At 44.8% G+C, this 18,648-nt stretch overlaps 1 protein-coding gene across 6 annotated transcripts in view; it reads right to left on the bottom strand.

Annotated features, from left to right (window-relative positions):
• The window catches only part of herc1 (HECT and RLD domain containing E3 ubiquitin protein ligase family member 1), a 138,916-nt gene that overhangs the window by 87,289 nt on the left and 32,979 nt on the right, over window positions 1-18,648 (bottom strand). For 5 of the 6 annotated variants that reach the window (XM_079496111.1, XM_079496115.1, XM_079496112.1 and 2 more), the window contains exons 16-24: window positions 16,631-16,763; window positions 11,887-12,078; window positions 10,333-10,560; window positions 9,601-9,774; window positions 8,903-9,017; window positions 4,776-4,896; window positions 3,731-3,896; window positions 2,199-2,321; window positions 1,498-1,753 (exon numbers count right to left, since the gene is read on the bottom strand). In XM_079496111.1, coding sequence (XP_079352237.1) covers window positions 1,498-1,753; window positions 2,199-2,321; window positions 3,731-3,896; window positions 4,776-4,896; window positions 8,903-9,017; window positions 9,601-9,774; window positions 10,333-10,560; window positions 11,887-12,078; window positions 16,631-16,763 — 1,508 coding nt within the window. The remainder of the gene's footprint in view (window positions 1-1,497; window positions 1,754-2,198; window positions 2,322-3,730; window positions 3,897-4,775; window positions 4,897-8,902; window positions 9,018-9,600; window positions 9,775-10,332; window positions 10,561-11,886; window positions 12,079-16,630; window positions 16,764-18,648) is intronic. The other variant, XM_079496113.1, reaches the window with a different exon arrangement.

Genomic DNA, 18,648 nt, shown 5'->3' with positions numbered 1-18,648 from the left:
TGTGCGTGCGTGCGTGCGTGCGTGCGTGCGTGCGTGCGTGCGTGCGTGCGTGCGTGCGAGCGATTGTGTTGAGTGAAACTGGGTCATTCTATATAGGAACGCAGCAGTGACGCATATATAAATAGGTCAGTGTTCAGATAAACCTGTAGTACTATAAAAAGGGGGTCAAACATGGTGGTGGGTGAGCCCCAGAGTAATCTACTATAGAGTGGCGACACTAGCGTTGACTCCCATTCTATCTCAATGGGATAGTTCCAATGTTTGGAACTATAGCCCAAGCCCCCCAGTGAGGCTCTCCAACGTTGAGGCGCTCGGCCCTTAGTGGTAAGAGTGGGGACTGCAGGCGGACCCGTGGAGTTATGACGAGGAAACCCTGTGCATCTGGGCTTTAAAATTGAACGCTCGTTTGCACTTCCGCATTTTGGACACCAAATGTTGGTGTGTCCCCCCACCCCCCCACCCAAGATGCAAAGATATGAGTTAAAAAACGTCGGTTCTGAAAGAATGTATATTCAAAGATTTGCGTCACATTGTCACGATTTTTTCAAAAAAATAGCAGATCTACAAGCTCATAGCGCGGCACCGAGTGCCGCGCTATGAGCTTGTAGATCTGCAAGCTCAAAGTACAGCTTAAAGTATAACCATGATGCTTAATTGTCTCCACCAGGCCGAAGGCATGGGGAGAGAGTATGTTTTGCACTCCGTCCGTGTGTGTGTGTGTCCTTCCGTCCGTCCTTCCGTCCGTCCGTTATCAGCTAATCTCCGGCACCGTTGGCCCGATCAATGCCAAACTTTGCACACACACTCCCTGGATGCCAACGATGAACCTCTGCCCCACATTTTCCAGAACGGCCTGTTATAGCGCCACCATGAGGCAGCTTTTCACATTCTTTACCTAAAACTGCACCGATCTGCGTGATACGTTGCATGCACACTCCCTAGAGGCCAAGGACAAACCTTTGACCTGCATTTTCCGCATCTGCCTTTTATAGCGCCACCAGGAGGCCGACTTTTGTAAAACACATTTTTTGATATTACTCCTCCAGATTCTGTCCAAAAATCTCACAAATCGTTACACAGTATCTCTATGGTCATGTGCTCAAGTCGGATCTGTCCGATATTTCATATTCCATCCTAATTGGCTATAATTGGCTTTCACAGTTTGCAAGATTGCCCCGTTTTGAACAAAAGCCTCAAATCATGAACGCAGCATGCAATTTACGTGAAATCTTTCACACATTTTCTTACTAGGCTGAGGAATATATCCCACCCTTTTCACATTGGCCTGTTATAGCGCCACCAACAGGTTGATTTTTGCAAAACACATTTTTGGAACAAAATGCTTCAAAAACATGTTTATATTAATCCTAAACATTTTGCCAAACATCTCACACAGTCCTATCCTCCTGGTGGAGACCTGTGCCCAGAAGGGCACTTTTTCTAGTTAACACTCAAAAGGGGGTTCTCTCCCCGTCCTGAATGGACCGTTCTGTATACCTGGTCATGAAACTCAGAGCTTCGTGCGTGCCCCCCCCTCCTCCGCTGACGGACTGGGCCAGCAGACCCCCCACCTCGTCGTCCTGCTTGGCCAGCTCCTCCAGGACGGGGCTCACCCCCAGGACCAGCAGCGCACAGCGGTGGATGACAGAGTTACAGGCTGCCGTGTACAGGTCCTGGCCCTCCGGGAGGAGACCTGCGCTGCCTCGCCTCTCCTGCTGCTGGGACTGCAGAGCGGGTTCTTCCTCTCCTCCGCCTAGGGGGGGGGGGGGGGTGCAGAGATTAAAATAGGGTGCATTTTGCGTCCCAAAACGCAGTTTATAGTTAAAGGGCCACCTGACCCCTTTTGCAACCAGATCTTATTTTAAAAATGTTTGGGAGACAAGAAACACTTTCCTGGGGTTTTTATGTGGGTAATTTGTGTTTTTAGATATTTCAGTATTTCAAAGTGTCCATGGGCTCCATGATGTCATGGACACTGGGCTCACTTATTTCCTGGACTACATGTTGTCTCATTTGTTGACGGCATTGTCAATATATTTAGTCTTAGTTTTTGTCATCATAGCTTAGTTTTCATTTAGTTTCCATAATTCCATTTAGTTTTCGTCAGTGAAAAAAAGGTCGACGAACATATTTTGTCATAGTTTTAGTCGAGGAAAACAACCCTGCTGGTGATATTGTATCGTGTCCATATCACCCACCCCTCTCTCCTCCTCCCGATCCGCTGCGGGACGCGGCGCCATGGCCCAGGCTGCTGCTGTTGGCCCGCTCGCGCTCTCGGCTGCGAGACGCATCCCGTGCTGAGAGGAAACATTGGAAAATTTCTGTGTTGTGCAACACGGCACATACACATGCGCGCACACACACACACACACACAAACACACACGCAGCACAAAGGAACATAAAGACACACACACACAGACAGACACAGACACACACAAACAAGACAATGGCGTTTGGTTAGAGTGCAAGCTGCTGCATCCATTAAACACCACACCGAAACCATGTGGCTCCCAAAGTGGGGTCCGGGGACCCCCAGTGGTCCTTGAGGGAGTTCCAGGGGGTCTCCAGCTAAATGATAGTTTGGAACCAAATGGACCCTTATGGGTCTGTTTCTGTTACTGTTAAATTAAAATGGTTGAAAATCACTGCTAGAGCTGTAAAAATCTTCTCTTATGGGGGGTGAGGTCCCTGTCATATATTTTTCAAATGGGGGGTCCGCGGGGCTAATTAGTGTCAATTTGGGGGTCCTTGACATATTCGAGAGATGACTTCCGCACACCCGGCATCTGAATGCCTGAAGAAGGCCGAAAGGCCGAAACGTTGCTACGACTCTTATCAAAATAAACCTCTTGAACCAGCAAGTGGCGGTGTGTGGGTCTCTCCTCCTTCTCTAAAACGTTTGGGTCCCTGACATGAAAAGGTTTGGCAACCACTACCTTGTTGTGGGTTGTGATGAGTCGCACTCGAGCGACACATGTCGGGAAAACTTACTGTGGTTTTCCTGCCGACATCTTTGTAGTAACTCTGACCATAACTCCATGTTCAGTTCCTGCTCAGATTAGAGCCAGTCATAATATATAAAGGTCTGACCGTTGATATATCGGCTGTTATTTTACCTTTTTTTGTTTTTTTTGGACATTGGTGTTTGCAGTTATGCGTCGAGTCCTGATTTGTAATTACTTTCAGCCATGATGTCATTAGAGGACGGAACCACACACACACACACACACACACACACACACACACACACACACACACACACACACACACACACACACACACACACACACACACACACACACACACACACACACACACACACACACACACACACACACAGCTCAATCTGAAAGCATGAAATCCATATACCACTAATCAGACATGTAAAGGCGATATTATATTGTATCTACAGTAGGGGTGCACGATTATGAAATTATGACCGATATCCGATTATTTGCAGGGTCATATCTGACTTCAGAGCAACATGCACCACTTACTCCCAACGGGCAGAGCAACGTGCACCACTTACTACCAGCGGTCATGACTTCAGAGCAACGTGCACCACTTACTGCCAGCGGTCATGACTTCAGAGCAACGTGCACCACTTACTGCCAGCGGTCATGACTTCAGAGCAACGTGCACCACGTACTCCCAGCGGTCATGACTTCAGAGCAACGTGCACCACTTACTGCCAGCGGTCATGACTTCAGAGCAACGAGCACCACTTACTGCCAGCGGTCATGACTTCGTGGTCGTCGTCATCGTCGTCCTGCTCCGGGTTGCCCTCCTCTCTCTCGCGGTCGGCCCTCTCCTCCAGCTCCGCCTCCTCGTCGATGGTGCGCGTGAATGAGTGCTCCTGGGGGTCCATCTCCAGGGAGTCCTGGTTGTCCGAGATCTGAGCACGATATGCATAATTATGACAAAAGGTGGTAACTTAGCCAATGGAATACAAGCACCCTAAGGACTACTATCTGTACCAAGTAGACCTACTGCACATGTAAACAGAGCTGCTATCTTTAAACATCTTACATCTGAGTATACTGTATACTATTTAAATAGTCCTGAGAAAAGGTGCTGCCATTTGTTCCAAAAAGGCCCCTGTATAACATATATAACAATGCAATGTGACATAGTGGTTTACTAAATGCTGTGCCCACTCCAACTGTATAAAATTTCCCCATTTTCAACAGTTTTTATTATATTTTTTGAATTGATATGCACAGTAGGGCTTTCACTTCTAGTTGACTAGTCGACTAGTTGTTTAACTAACTATTATGTAAAAGAAAAATTAAAGATTTTTTTTATTTTATTTAATTTTTGTATGATATTTGTACATTTAAAAACTGTGTACATTGGTGACTATAATGTAGCATTCTAGCTGATCTTGAGGCCTACAAAAACGGGAGAAAAAAACAAAACAAAAAAACACTTTTTTCCCCTTCTTATCAACTAGTACCAGCAAGGTCGACTAGTGGATTTACTAGTCGACTAGTTGAAGTCGACTAGTTGCTTAAAGCCCTGATGCACACATTAATAAAAACACAAAAACAGAATACAGCTTTAAATATGGACCCTTGCTTGACACTTGTTGACAATGCAGACATTAGGTTGAGCTTATGAAATTGTGTACAAACAAAAGAAAATGCTGAAGGTCAGTGTGTGGAGTGTGTTTCCTCAACCTCCTCTCCCGCGAGGAGGGGTCAGTGTGTGGAGTGTGTTTCCTCACCCTCCTCTCCCGTGAGGAGGGGTCAGTGTGTGGAGTGTGTTTCCTCACCCTCCTCTCCCGCGAGGAGGAACGAGTCTGGATGAAGTCCATGTTCTTGCAGGCCAGCAGACGGTTGCGCACCTTGTACACACTTCTGTAGACCTCCGCCAGGGACTTGCATGGCTGGTACCTGAAATACCAAACAATGTTAGGAGTCTATAGGATGAACTGCTCACAATGACCATTACAATGTTAGGAGTCTATAGGATGAACTGCTCACAATGACCATTACAATGTTAGGAGTCTATAGGATGAACTGCTCACAATGACCATTACAATGTTAGGAGTCTATAGGATGAACTGCTCACAATGACCATTACAATGTTAGGAGTCTATAGGATGAACTGCTCACAATGACCATTACAATGTTAGGAGTCTATAGGATGAACTGCTCACAATGACCATTACAATGTTAGGAGTCTATTCAGTATTTTAGCTGTGACGTGAGCGCGAGCACGTGAGATACTTCCGGGTCCTACTTTTGTGTCCCCATAGAGTTTTTTGTGTCCCCATAGAGTTATACTGTGACGCTCCGTCTGACTAAATCTCAGACGAAAACAACCACGAAAGTCTCATTTTACCGCTTTCCTCGCAACAACAAAGCTGCGCTGCTCTCCCAAATCTGGCTGTGACAGGCCGTCTGCACCACACGGAATACTATCGCCATTTTATTTCATTGTGTCAACTAAATCCTCATTAATGCAAACTAGATTCAACATACTCAACCCTGCAAACATTCTAAATATGCCCCCGAAATATTTTACTGAGCAAATGGACTGTTACCACCTTCAATAATAATGATAATAATAGTCTTTATTGTCTCCACATCATATATTTTTTTGTCATGGAAACTTGTACAAAACATTAATAATTCTACTCGAGTTGGAAGCATTAAGACCCATTTTAACCCTCAATGGCTTCCTTTCTGAAAAATAACGTCATTGTAAAAAGTTTCACGCGTTTAGATATTCTATTTATAATGAGATGCGGACGGGAGCTGGTGCCACTTGGACCCGGACGTAACGTAGCACTACAAAATGACGTCGGACTTAAATACTGAATAGGATGAACTGCTCACAATGACCATTACAATGTTAGGAGTCTATAGGATGAACTGTTCACAATGACCATTACATTGTTCTATAGGATGAACTGCTCACAATGACCATTACAATGTTAGGAGTCTATAGGATGAACTGCTCACAATGGCCATTACAATGTTAGGAGTCTATAGGATGAACTGCTCACAATGACCATTACAATGTTAGGAGTCTATAGGATGAACTGCTCACAATGACCATTACAATGATGTAATCATAACCTCATGAACTCGGGCCCAGCACTTTGTCACCAAACCATTGGCCGGTAAAAACCACTGAGAGTCATCAGTACAACTATATCACTCTCAGTATTGATAAGGATATTAACATTAATTCCCTGATGAGATCATAGAATAAAATGACAGATGATTATTTAATAAATCAGTACAAATCTTATAGCAGAAAAATGCTTTCACTTTCAATGTGGGAGCAAGTCAGCCCCCGCCCCCGGCTAGTGTGAGAGCATAGATGCATAGATAGATCACATTTAATCCTCCCAAATTGTCGGCAATTTTCACATAAAGTAACGAGAACAGAGGGTATGCGCATGCATAAAGTCACGAGAACAGAGGGTATGCATAAAGTCACGAGAACAGAGGTGCGCATGCATAAAGTCACGAGAACAGAGGGTATGCATAAAGTCACGAGAACAGAGGTGCGCATGCATAAAGTCACGAGAACAGAGGGTATGCGCATGCATAAAGTCACGAGAACAGAGGGTATGCATAAAGTCACGAGAACAGAGGTGCGCATGCATAAAGTCACGAGAACAGAGGGTATGCGCATGCATAAAGTCACGAGAACAGAGGTGCGCATGCATAAAGTCACGAGAACAGAGGGTATGCGCATGCATAAAGTCACGAGAACAGAGGGTATGCGCATGCATAAAGTCACGAGAACAGAGGGTATGCGCATGCATAAAGTAACGAGAACAGAGGGTATGCGCATGCATAAAGTCACGAGAACAGAGGTGCGCATGCATAAAGTCACGAGAACAGAGGGTATGCGCATGCATAAAGTCACGAGAACAGAGGGTATGCGCATGCATAAAGTCACGAGAACAGAGGGTATGCGCATGCATAAAGTCACGAGAACAGAGGGTATGCGCATGCATAAAGTCACGAGAACAGAGGGTATGCACATGCATAAAGTCACGAGAACAGAGGGTATGCGCATGCATAAAGTCACGAGAACAGAGGGTATGCGCATGCATAAAGTCACGAGAACAGAGGTGCGCATGCATAAAGTCACGAGAACAGAGGGTATGCGCATGCATAAAGTCACGAGAACAGAGGGTATGCGCATGCATAAAGTCACGAGAACAGAGGGTATGCGCATGCATAAAGTCACGAGAACAGAGGGTATGCGCATGCATAAAGTCACGAGAACAGAGGGTATGCGCATGCATAAAGTCACGAGAACAGAGGGTATGCGCATGCATAAAGTCACGAGAACAGAGGTGCGCATGCATAAAGTCACGAGAACAGAGGGTATGCGCATGCATACAGTGAATGGCAAATCGAGTGGCAAATCGAGTAGCAAATTGAGTTTAATGTTGTTTAAGGTCGTTTTAATGCAATCAGATAGGACTTTTCTGTGTGGATGTATGGGCTGTCAATCAGATAGGACTTTTCTGTGTGGATGTATGGGCTGTCAATCAGATAGGACTTTTCTGTGTGGATGTATGGGCTGTCAATCAGATAGGACTTTTCTGTGTGGATGTATGGGTTGTCAATCAGATAGGACTTTTCTGTGTGGATGTATGGGCTGTCAATCAGATAGGACTTTTCTGTGTGGATGTATGGGCTGTCAATCAGATAGGACTTTTCTGTGTGGATGTATGGGTTGTCAATCAGATAGGACTTTTCTGTGTGGATGTATGGGTTGTCAATCAGATAGGACTTTTCTGTGTGGATGTATGGGCTGTCAATCAGATAGGACTTTTCTGTGTGGATGTATGGGTTGTCAATCAGATAGGACTTTTCTGTGTGGATGTATGGGCTGTCAATCAGATAGGACTTTTCTGTGTGGATGTATGGGCTGTCAATCAGATAGGACTTTTCTGTGTGGATGTATGGGTTGTCAATCAGATATAGGACTTTTCTGTTTGGATGTATGGGCTGTCAATCAGATAGGACTTTTCTGTGTGGATGTATGGGTTGTCAATCAGATAGGACTTTTCTGTGTGGATGTATGGGTTGTCAATCAGATAGGACTTTTCTGTGTGGATGTATGGGTTGTCAATCAGATAGGACTTTTCTGTGTGGATGTATGGGTTGTCAATCAGATAGGACTTTTCTGTGTGGATGTATGGGTTGTCAATCAGATAGGACTTTTCTGTGTGGATGTATGGGTTGTCAATCAGATAGGACCTTTCTGTGTGGATGTATGGGTTGTCAATCAGATAGGACTTTTCTGTGTGGATGTATGGGTTGTCAATCAGATAGGACTTTTCTGTGTGGATGTATGGGTTGTCAATCAGATAGGACTTTTCTGTGTGGATGTATGGGCTGTCAATCAGATAGGACTTTTCTGTGTGGATGTATGGGCTGTCAATCAGATAGGACTTTTTTTTTGTCAAAAAGATGGAGCACGCTATGGAGGGAGGCCCCCAAAACATACTGGCCCCTGGGCCCTCGTGGGTGTTAATCCGTTCATGCATGCAGATGCAGGCAGCATATCAGTACGGTCCGTGAGTCCGTCAGAACGAGTGCTCTGGGCTCCACCACACCCAGAGATCCACATGCTCTGGGCTCCACCACACCCAGAGATCCACATGCTCTGGGCTCCACCACACCCAGAGATCCACATGCACGACTACCTCACCCCCCCGCCAACATTTTTTTTACGGATTTGCACGAATCACACAGGTGCCATATATGGAATCAGAACAGCGATTTTCGCCGAAAAGCTACACTTTTGCATGTCTGACCATTTGAAATATGTACTACTGTATGCCACTGGTTCTCAGCCTAGGATCTGTGAACCACCATAAGGTTCCAAATGGAGCCTTGTGGGTCTGTTTAACTGCAGTACCTTCCCTCTCCACAGGCTTGGACCAGCAGACCTGTGTGCTTCAGTAAAGCTGCAAGGACGAATCTGGACACGGTGTCCAACAGGGACTCGTTGCTGAGAGACGCGTTGTCCCAGTCTGGAACGAGACACGCAGCAGGACGGGTTAGGCAGCACTTTATCTCTTACATACAGGATAGAACTGTTGATAAGCTTGAAGATCTGGTCTTTTCCGAATACTGTACAGTGTCGATTTCGTCAACTAAAACTATGACGAAAACATGTTCGCCAACTACCTTATTTTACTGACAACAGAATACAGAACAGAACAAAAACTAGACTAAAATGTTACAGAGAGACTACAGGAGAAGAGATCATTTTATGCTTGGTTGCCCTCGGGCTGTTGCATTCTGAAAATAGCAGATCTACAAGCTCACAGCGTGGTGCGTTGTGAGCTTGTAGATCTGCTATTTTCAGCACGCAACCAAGTGTAAAATCTGCCATCACACCTCCATCAAGGCCCGCAAAAAATGCATTCTTGTCGACAAAAAAACAACTGTAGATTTAGTCGACTGAAATCGTACGATATTTAGTCGATTAAAACGAGACTAACACTAAAAACATTTCAGATGACTAAAATATGACTAAAACGAAATGAAGTTTCATTCCAAAGACTAAGACTAAAACTAAAATCATGACAAGCTCCTCCAGGACAGACAGACCTTTGCTGACGGCGTAGTCCTGCATGTTGATCCAGAGACTGTTCCCAGGCTCCTTGGTGGTTCCCAGGGCCAGCTCCACCAGGACGCTCACGTCGGGATGCAGGGTGCAATCCAACGGCTTCTGTTCCTCGTTCCCCGACAGCGCCGCCTCCAGGAACGAGCTGATGCAGCTGTCTGAAAGATGCCCGCAAGAAAACGTTCACACACACCAGTGTTGATTTCGTCGACTAAAACTAAGACGAGAAATGTTCGGCGACTACCTTTTTTCACTGAGGAAAACTAAATCGAAACTAAATAGAAAATAAGCTATGATGACTAAAACTAAGACTAAATATATTTACAATTTCATCAACAAATAAAAACTACATTAAAATGTTAGGAAGGGACTAGTGGACAAGAGATCCAGTGTAAGTCATTTTACACTTGGTTACATGCTGAAAATATGTAACCAACTCGCAACTGCGACGTGTTGTGAGCTTGAAGATCGGCTATTTTCAGCAAGTGTAAAATCAGTCATTACGACGGCATCAAGGCCCGCCAAAATACATTTTAGTCGACTAAATTAACTGTAGATTTAGTCGACTTAAATTTCATGATATTTAGTCGACTAACTAAACTAACACTAAAACATTCCAGGTGACTAAAATGTGACTAAGACTTAAATGAAAACTATTCAAGAGACTATGACTAAAACTAAAAATCTAAATAGTAGTACTGCCAAACCTACTGTACCTAGCTGTGGGATCTCCATCTCCAGGCCGTTGCTGAACAGGGGTGTTTTGAGCCAGTAGGCCGTGTCCTGTTCCTCCTGGGAGGTGGGGGCTCCCTGGAGCATGCCCCCCAGGCAGCGACCCACCAGCAGGGCTGCCGTCCTCTCCAGGTCCACCAGCCACACCCAGGACAGGGCCGGCGGAGCCAGGGACACCCCCGACAAGGACGACTCCACAAAGTCTGGGGTTCCTGCGGGGGAGAGAGACGGACAACGTTTGATGAGGCACGACAAGAAAGCACCAGGCGTCGTCTAACCATATTAGGGGCCAGGGCCCAGCAAATTGAGCTAGTATTCAAACTAGAAATCGCCACATTGCGAGATGGTATCAGTGTTGATTTCGTCGACTAAAACTAAGACGAGAAATGTTCGTCGACTACCTTTTTTTCACTGGAATATGAAAAATCACACCCGTGTGAAGTGAGGGGCGCTAATATATTAAAGTCTAACTCATGTTGATCAGGTGATGTCATGGTGATGTAAAACAAACGGTGCCAACACAAACATTAAATTCTCTTTATTGTTAATGGCATTTAATGTTTGTGTTATGGACAAGATGACATACATTTTCCCTTCATTGTCAATGGCGTTTTTAAAGCAAACATTGAACTAAAAACAAATATTAAACCTGTATATAGGACGGGCCTACGCCCCTCAAATATCGGACAGATCCACATGACTTTATAGATGCTGTGTACCGATTTGCATGATATTTGGACAATATCTGCAGTAGGAGTAATATAACAAAATGTTTTTTTTGCTAAAATAAGCTCCTGGTGGCTCCGTTCCAGCGGTGCCGGAGATTAGCTGTCGTCGGACCGGGGGCAATAACATTGACAACTAGAAATGCACTCTGTCGAGGGGCCAACATGCGCCTTGCACACAAGTAGGCCATACATGGCCTACTTGTGCGCAAGCAGAGCGCGCAAGTACTGCTACTAACTAAAGTCTATCACAACAGACCCGTTATTGACCTTATACCAACCTTGAAGCGTACCTTAGTTACGTCACCATCAACAGCCAATAAGGGAACACCATTCTTACCCACATATCTTAAGTTACGGCATCAAGAATGGTGGTCCCCTATTGGCCGACGGACAACACTGACATACGCAGCCAATTTCAGTACTTGCACGCTCTGCTTAACCCATTCTAGACGGGAACCCCGTTTGGTGTTTTAAGCATTATGTTATACTTTAGCTGTTGAAAAATAGCAGATCTACAAGCTTTTTAAAAAATCGTGAAAATGTGTCTCAAATCTTTGAATATATATTGTTACAGAGTCAACGTTTTTAACTCAAATCTTTCTGTGAGGGTCCCTAGGAACAACATATTTTCAGATGGGGGGGTCGGCGGCCCAATTACATATAATTTGTGGGGTCCTTGACATGAAATATTGAGCACCACTGATATAGAAACATAGGTATTTCAGAAGACTGTCATGATTTAGAAGAATTTTTTTTTTTAATTTCAATGTCAGGCCTAAATGGGGTAATGACCAAGAGAGACTGAGTCACCATGGAGAGGCCACTGCAGCTCCTGGTCCTCCAGCGGGGAGGCAGCGGGCAGCAGTCTGTTCAGTCGGTCCAGAGGAGGCAGCAGGTCCAGCAGGAAGCTGAGCAGAGGCCTGGCCACCCACACCGGCAGCAACAGCAACGAGTTGATGATCTGGCACAGCATGCTGCCCGCTGCCGACACGTAGATCACATCTATAGGGAAACAGACGTGTTACTAGTCGATAATCTGACACGTAGATCACATCTATAACACATTATAACCAGGGGTGCACACAACTTTTTTGGTCTAGTACTCAGAGGAGCACCTGGAGGAGTTACTTGGTGCTCCTAAAATGCGGCGACCCGTCTCGCCGGATGGATAAAAGAGGGATGCATGAATAACTTATAGCAAAACAATATTTATTCATAAATAAAGATGAATTAACAAATTATGGTGTGTGTTAGTCTGTAGAATCAGTAGTGTAGGTGAGTGGATGTGTGCAAATATAGTGTGAGGGTGTTGGATGCAAAACAAAAGAAACAAGTGAAAAATGAAAAATGTTATTTAAACACACTGAAACAACTGACTGCTCTTTGAGCACTGAATATTCTGTAAACACTGAAACAACTGACTGCTCTTGAGCTCAGTTTGCTTAAAGCTACAACCTAAACATTTATGCTACAAGCTGGCCATCATCATCATCACTGCTCCCTTGACTGCTGTCATCACTGTCCTCAATTTCAACCATGGCAGATGATGATGCAGGCCTAGTCCTCTTCCCCTGGTTGAGCCTGCGATCAGCTGTTTCCATCCACAAGTCAACAGCTGGTTTTGGGTCAAAAGTCTCTGATGTCATCTTACACAGGTGGATGTGCATCAGGGATGACAGGCGAGAATCTGACAGGCAGGATCTGTACTTGTTTTTGTATTATGTTGAGGTGTGAAAATCCTCTCTCACATGCAGCACTGCTCAAGGGCAGTGTAAGGGACAACACAAGGACTTTCTGAATGTTGGAGTAATTCTCTGGAGTTTTTGTTTTCACTATTTTGACCAAGTCATACACAGAGGAGGCTGCTAAACGTTTCCCTGCTTGCGTCAACAGACATGCTGGCCTCATAATTCTGGAGGATGCTACTGAGTGTTGTGTTGCCAAAACTGTGGAGATCTTTCATTTCATGAGGCCAAGTTGAAGGATCAAAAATTAGAAATTGGTCACATGCCTTGAGGCAGGGGTGGGCAACTTTGACGATGGAGAGGGCCACTATATTTCCACACTCACTCCCTAGGGCCATATATTACGCGTCGCGCTGCGACGCGTTTTGAGCTTGTAGATCAGCTATTTTTGCTATATTCAAATTGAAATCTTGAATTATTTTTTGCTCTTTTTGAATTGGAATCCTGAAAATTAAAATTTGTAATTAAAGCGGGTCATGTTTGCATGTTGTGGAATTGTAAACAGCTGAAACCAATATTATATCAGCATTCTGACATTAACCTGAGGGCCACATTAAGTGAAGGTGGGGGCCGCATGTGGCCCCCGGGCCGCCAGTTGCCCACCCCTGCCTTGAGGGATTCATATCTGGCTTCAAACTCCTGAATTAGACCATTCAGTACACCAATCTTGTCCCTGTCAGCATCAGCATGTGCAACAGTCTCTTTCCTGTACTTGCCCTCATCACTGTCACGCATAAGTGTCAGCTGTCCAACAGCTACCATCAGCTCATCTTTGCATTCTCCAATACACAATCTATCTTGCTGGAACTTGAGGGAGAGGGACTGTAAGATCTCCCCAGTATCAAGCATGTTGGCTAGGAAACAGTGAAAACGCTCTGTGCATACATGTTTTAGGTCACTGTCATCACTAGTAGCCAGTTGAATTTTAATGGCAGGCAACATTCTCCATATTTTCAACAGAGTCGCCTGTCTCCATGCAGACCATCTAATGTTGTGAAACTTTCCTAGTTTTACACAGACAATGCGATTCTCATCACACAATTTCTGTAGTGCTGCAGTTCGTTTTGCACCCCCCTTCTGCAAATAAAAGCTTAGCTTTTTTTTTTTTTAGGTTGTATACTCCCACGTTGACAGCTGCCCCGTCTGAGCACACCGAGACCAACTTCGTCTTCCACTCATCCGCTAAACCACATTCCTGGAATAGCTGCACAAGTCCATCCACGATGTCCTGTGCCGATCGCTTTGCTCCCAGATTAATTAATCCAAGGAAATCTGAGTTAAACTCTCCATTGCTAGACACCGACACAATGTACACAATCTCCTGCTCCACTTTGTTGATGTCTTCTGATCCGTCAAAGAGCAGTCCCCAAAATTCAGCTGCTTTTAACTTTTCACACAGTTCTGAGCTGATTGTCTGTGCAATGGTTTGCATGATGCGGGACCCCCCTTTGCGTGAATGATAGGCACTTCCAACGTTAACTCCAAGCCTCTTGAACAGTGGAATGTCCTCTTCAAATGAACTAATGGGCCGTGCATGTTTCGCTTTGTGAAAGGCCAACAGAAATATGTTGCACAGTGCTTGACGTTGTTCGTCATTACATTTGTCCTGCCACTTGTCAAGTGGGCGAGTTATTAATTGTTTCAACTATGTTGACGTGCTCTTTGCTTTTCTCGTGCTTATCAAAAGCTGGGTGACTGAAATTCTTTGTCCCTGTATAAAAGGTGCAGTTTTTATCGGCCAGATTGGGATGCTCACGGCATATTTTGCACCACATTTCGGTTAGTTTGGAGCCAGCCGACATCATCCAACCACTTTTCCGCAAACACACGTTTTCTGTGCGGTTCAGGTGGTGGTTCCGTTTGGCGTCTCTTTGGAGGTGGTGGTGCTGGAACACCAAAATAGTTACTTAATGGTGCTTGCTTCTTGGACATTTTGACGAGAGTTTGGAAACTGTTTGGCTGTAATGCAGTCATGCAGGTTTTCTCAAACAAACTCCTGTCGTCCTCCTCCCAGTAGCAAGAAGCATGGATTTGGAACCCTCCCTCATTGAGTAAGGACGCGCTGTGATTGGCCACAATGGCCAGTGCACTTGTGCAAGACGTGCTGTGATTGGCCAGTGGCCACTCTGAGTGGCAGTCGTTTGGGAAATGCTCTCGCCACAGAATTTACTAGTATTCTGGCCATAATAATCATTCTGGTCGGCGCCAGCTGTTGGTACGCAAAATCGCTTCCCGGCGCTTGATTGACAGCGCAGAATGAATTTTGACGACGCATGCGCACTGGCGCACCGCTTGTGTGCAGCCCTGATTATAACACATTATAACACACTATATCACAGCTCACATCTATAACACATTATAACACATTATAACACAGCTATAACACATTATAACACACTATATCACTGATCACATCTATAACACATTATAACACATTATAACACAGCTATATCACAGATCACATCTATAGGGAAACACAGACGTGTTACTAGTCGATAATCTGACACGTAGATCACATCTATAACACATTATAACACATTATAACACACTATATCACAGATCACATCTATAACACATTATAACACATTATAACACACTATATCACAGATCACATCTATAACACATTATAACACATTATAACACACTATATCACAGATCACATCTATAGGGAAACAGACGTGTTACTAGTCGATAATCTGACACGTAGATCACATCTATAACACATTATAACACAGCTATAACACATTATAACACAGCTATAACACATTATAACACAGCTATAACACATTATAACACAGCTATAACACAGATCACATCTATAGGGAAACACAGTCGATAATCTGACACACAGATACTATTTAGAGAGCACACACACACACATTATCTTAAGTTTTTCTTTAGTTTTGGTCTTCAACCAGCCAAATGTCTCGCCACCTTTTCCGCTCCCTCCATTGGCTCCAGGTCGTTGCCGGGAGCCAATGGAGGCCAGCCTTCAAAGCAACCAAAGGTATGGCAGTTCGCGCATCGCGCTGCGACACGTTGAGCTTGTAGATCTGCTATTTTCAGCAAGTGTAAAATCAGCCATTACGACGGCATCAAGGCCCCCAAAATACATTTTAGTCGACTAAAATCTTATGATATTTAGTCGACTAAAACTAGACTAACACTAAAACATTCCGGGTGACTAAAAGTAAGAGACTAAACTAAAATCAAAATTTGATGCCAAAAACAACACTGGATTGTATGACCTTGTATGACCTTGTAGTTTTTCTAACCAGGATTGTATGAGTGCTGATCACCAGTGTTGTTTTCATCGACTAAAACTAAGATGAAAAATGTTCGTCGACTGCCTTTTTCCACTGACGAAAACTAAATGGAAACTATATAAAAACGAAGCTATGATGACTAAAACTAAGACTAAATATACCGACAATTTCGTCAAATAAAAACTAGACTAAAATGTTAGGAAGGGACTAGTGGACAAGAGATCCAGTAAGTCATTTTACAATTAGTTGCATGCTGAAAATAGACAATCTACAAGCCCTAAAGGCTTGTAGATTGTCTATTTTCAGCAAGTGTAAAAACATTTGTTTTACGACGGCATCAAGGCCCACAAAAAAAACACATTGTTCGACTAAATCAACTGTAGATTTAGTCGACTAAAATCTTATGATATTTAGTCGGCTGAAACTAGACTAACGCTAAAACATTCCAGGTGACTAAAATGTGACTAAAACTAAATGAAAACTATTCAAGAGACTAGGACTAAAACTAAAATCGCTGCCAAAAACCACAACACTGCTGCTCACCTTGTAGTTTTTCTCGGATGCTGCCGTTCCACGAGCTCTCTTTGATGAGTGTTGCGGAGCGGGAGAAGATGTCGGTGGCATGAGGCAGCAGCAGCTGCAGGTGTTTGTGGAGCAGAGCCACGCTGCTGGAGTTCTGCATGGGGAAGCACAGCGGAACACGTTATAGTTGTATAGCTGCTAGAGTTCTGCATGGGGAAGCACAGCGGAACACATTATAGTTGTATAGCTGCTAGAGTTCTGCATGGGGAAGCACAGCGGAACATGTTATAGTTGTGTAGCTGCTAGAGTTCTGCATGGGGAAGCACAGCGGAACACGTTATAGTTGTATAGCTGCTAGAGTTCTGCATGGGGAAGCACAGCGGAACACGTTATAGTTGTATAGCTGCTGGAGTTCTGCATGGGGAAGCAGAGCGGAGCACGTTATAGTTGTGTAGCTGCTAGAGTTCTGCATGGGGAAGCACAGCGGAACATGTTATAGTTGTATAGCTGCTAGAGTTCTGCATGGGGAAGCAGAGCGGAGCACGTTATAGTTGTATAGCTGCTAGAGTTCTGTATGGGGAAGCAGAGCGGAGCACATTATAGTTGTATAGCTGCTAGAGTTCTGCATGGGGAAGCACAGCGGAGCACGTTATAGTTGTGTAGCTGCTAGAGTTCTGTATGGGGAAGCAGAGCGGAGCACGTTATAGTTGTATAGCTGCTAGAGTTCTGCATGGGGAAGCAGAGCGGAGCATGTTATAGTTGTATAGCTGCTAGAGTTCTGTATGGGGAAGCAGAGCGGAGCACGTTATAGTTGTATAGCTGCTAGAGTTCTGCATGGGGAAGCAGAGCGGAGCATGTTATAGTTGTATAGCTGCTAGAGTTCTGTATGGGGAAGCAGAGCGGAGCATGTTATAGTTGTATAGCTGCTGGAGTTCTGTATGGGGAAGCACAGCGGAGCACGTTATAGTTGTATAGCTGCTGGAGTTCTGTATGGGGAAGCAGAGCGGAGCACGTTATAGTTGTATAGCTGCTGGAGTTCTGTATGGGGAAGCACAGCGGAGCACGTTATAGTTGTGTAGCTGCTAGAGTTCTGCATGGGGAAGCACAGCGGAGCACGTTATAGTTGTGTAGCTGCTAGAGTTCTGCATGGGGAAGCACAGCGGAGCACGTTATAGTTGTATAGCTGCTGGAGTTCTGTATGGGGAAGCACAGCGGAGCACGTTATAGTTGTGTAGCTGCTGGAGTTCTGTATGGGGAAGCACAGCGGAGCACGTTATAGTTGTATAGCTGCTGGAGTTCTGTATGGGGAAGCAGAGCGGAGCATGTTATAGTTGTATAGCTGCTGGAGTTCTGCATGGGGAAGCAGAGCGGAGCACGTTATAGTTGTATAGCTGCTGGAGTTCTGTATGGGGAAGCAGAGCGGAGCATGTTATAGTTGTATAGCTGCTGGAGTTCTGCATGGGGAAGCAGAGCGGAACACGTTATAGTTGTATAGCTGCTAGAGTTCTGTATGGGGAAGCAGAGCGGAGCACGTTATAGTTGTATAGCTGCTAGAGTTCTGTATGGGGAAGCAGAGCGGAGAATGTTATAGTTGTATAGCTGCTGGAGTTCTGCATGGGGAAGCACAGCGGAGCACATGACCGGTGGTCCACTGACAGCTATGCAAACACTCCTCGATTTTTTCTTTTGTTTTAACCCTCTTATGACCCTTGACGTAATTGACGCGATGAATCAAAAAATCCCTCATTACCATTGACGTAAATTACGTAATCGTTTATTCCCTATAATTGGGGGCTTAATGTAGCAACATGTAGCAACCTTTAGCTAGTTTGGCTAACGGCCGATGTAACCTACCTAAAACCGGCCGAAATCCTTGCGTGCACGCTTTCGCACGCACACGCGCTGTCTTTATGTGCATCGCTGTGTAAAATGCGATATTTGGGGCTTGATTAGAGCTTAATTTGACTTAGATATTAAAATAAACGATGATAGCTTAGCATCCCGGACAGATGACTGTGTAACACAGTGCAGAAAGCTAG

This window comes from Electrona antarctica (assembly GCF_951216825.1).
Source record: "Electrona antarctica genome assembly, chromosome: 3".
Taxonomy (NCBI): Eukaryota; Metazoa; Chordata; class Actinopteri; order Myctophiformes; family Myctophidae; genus Electrona; species Electrona antarctica.
The sequence above is the reverse complement of the archived record's forward strand: the minus strand, read 5'-3'. Positions and strand labels throughout refer to the sequence as shown.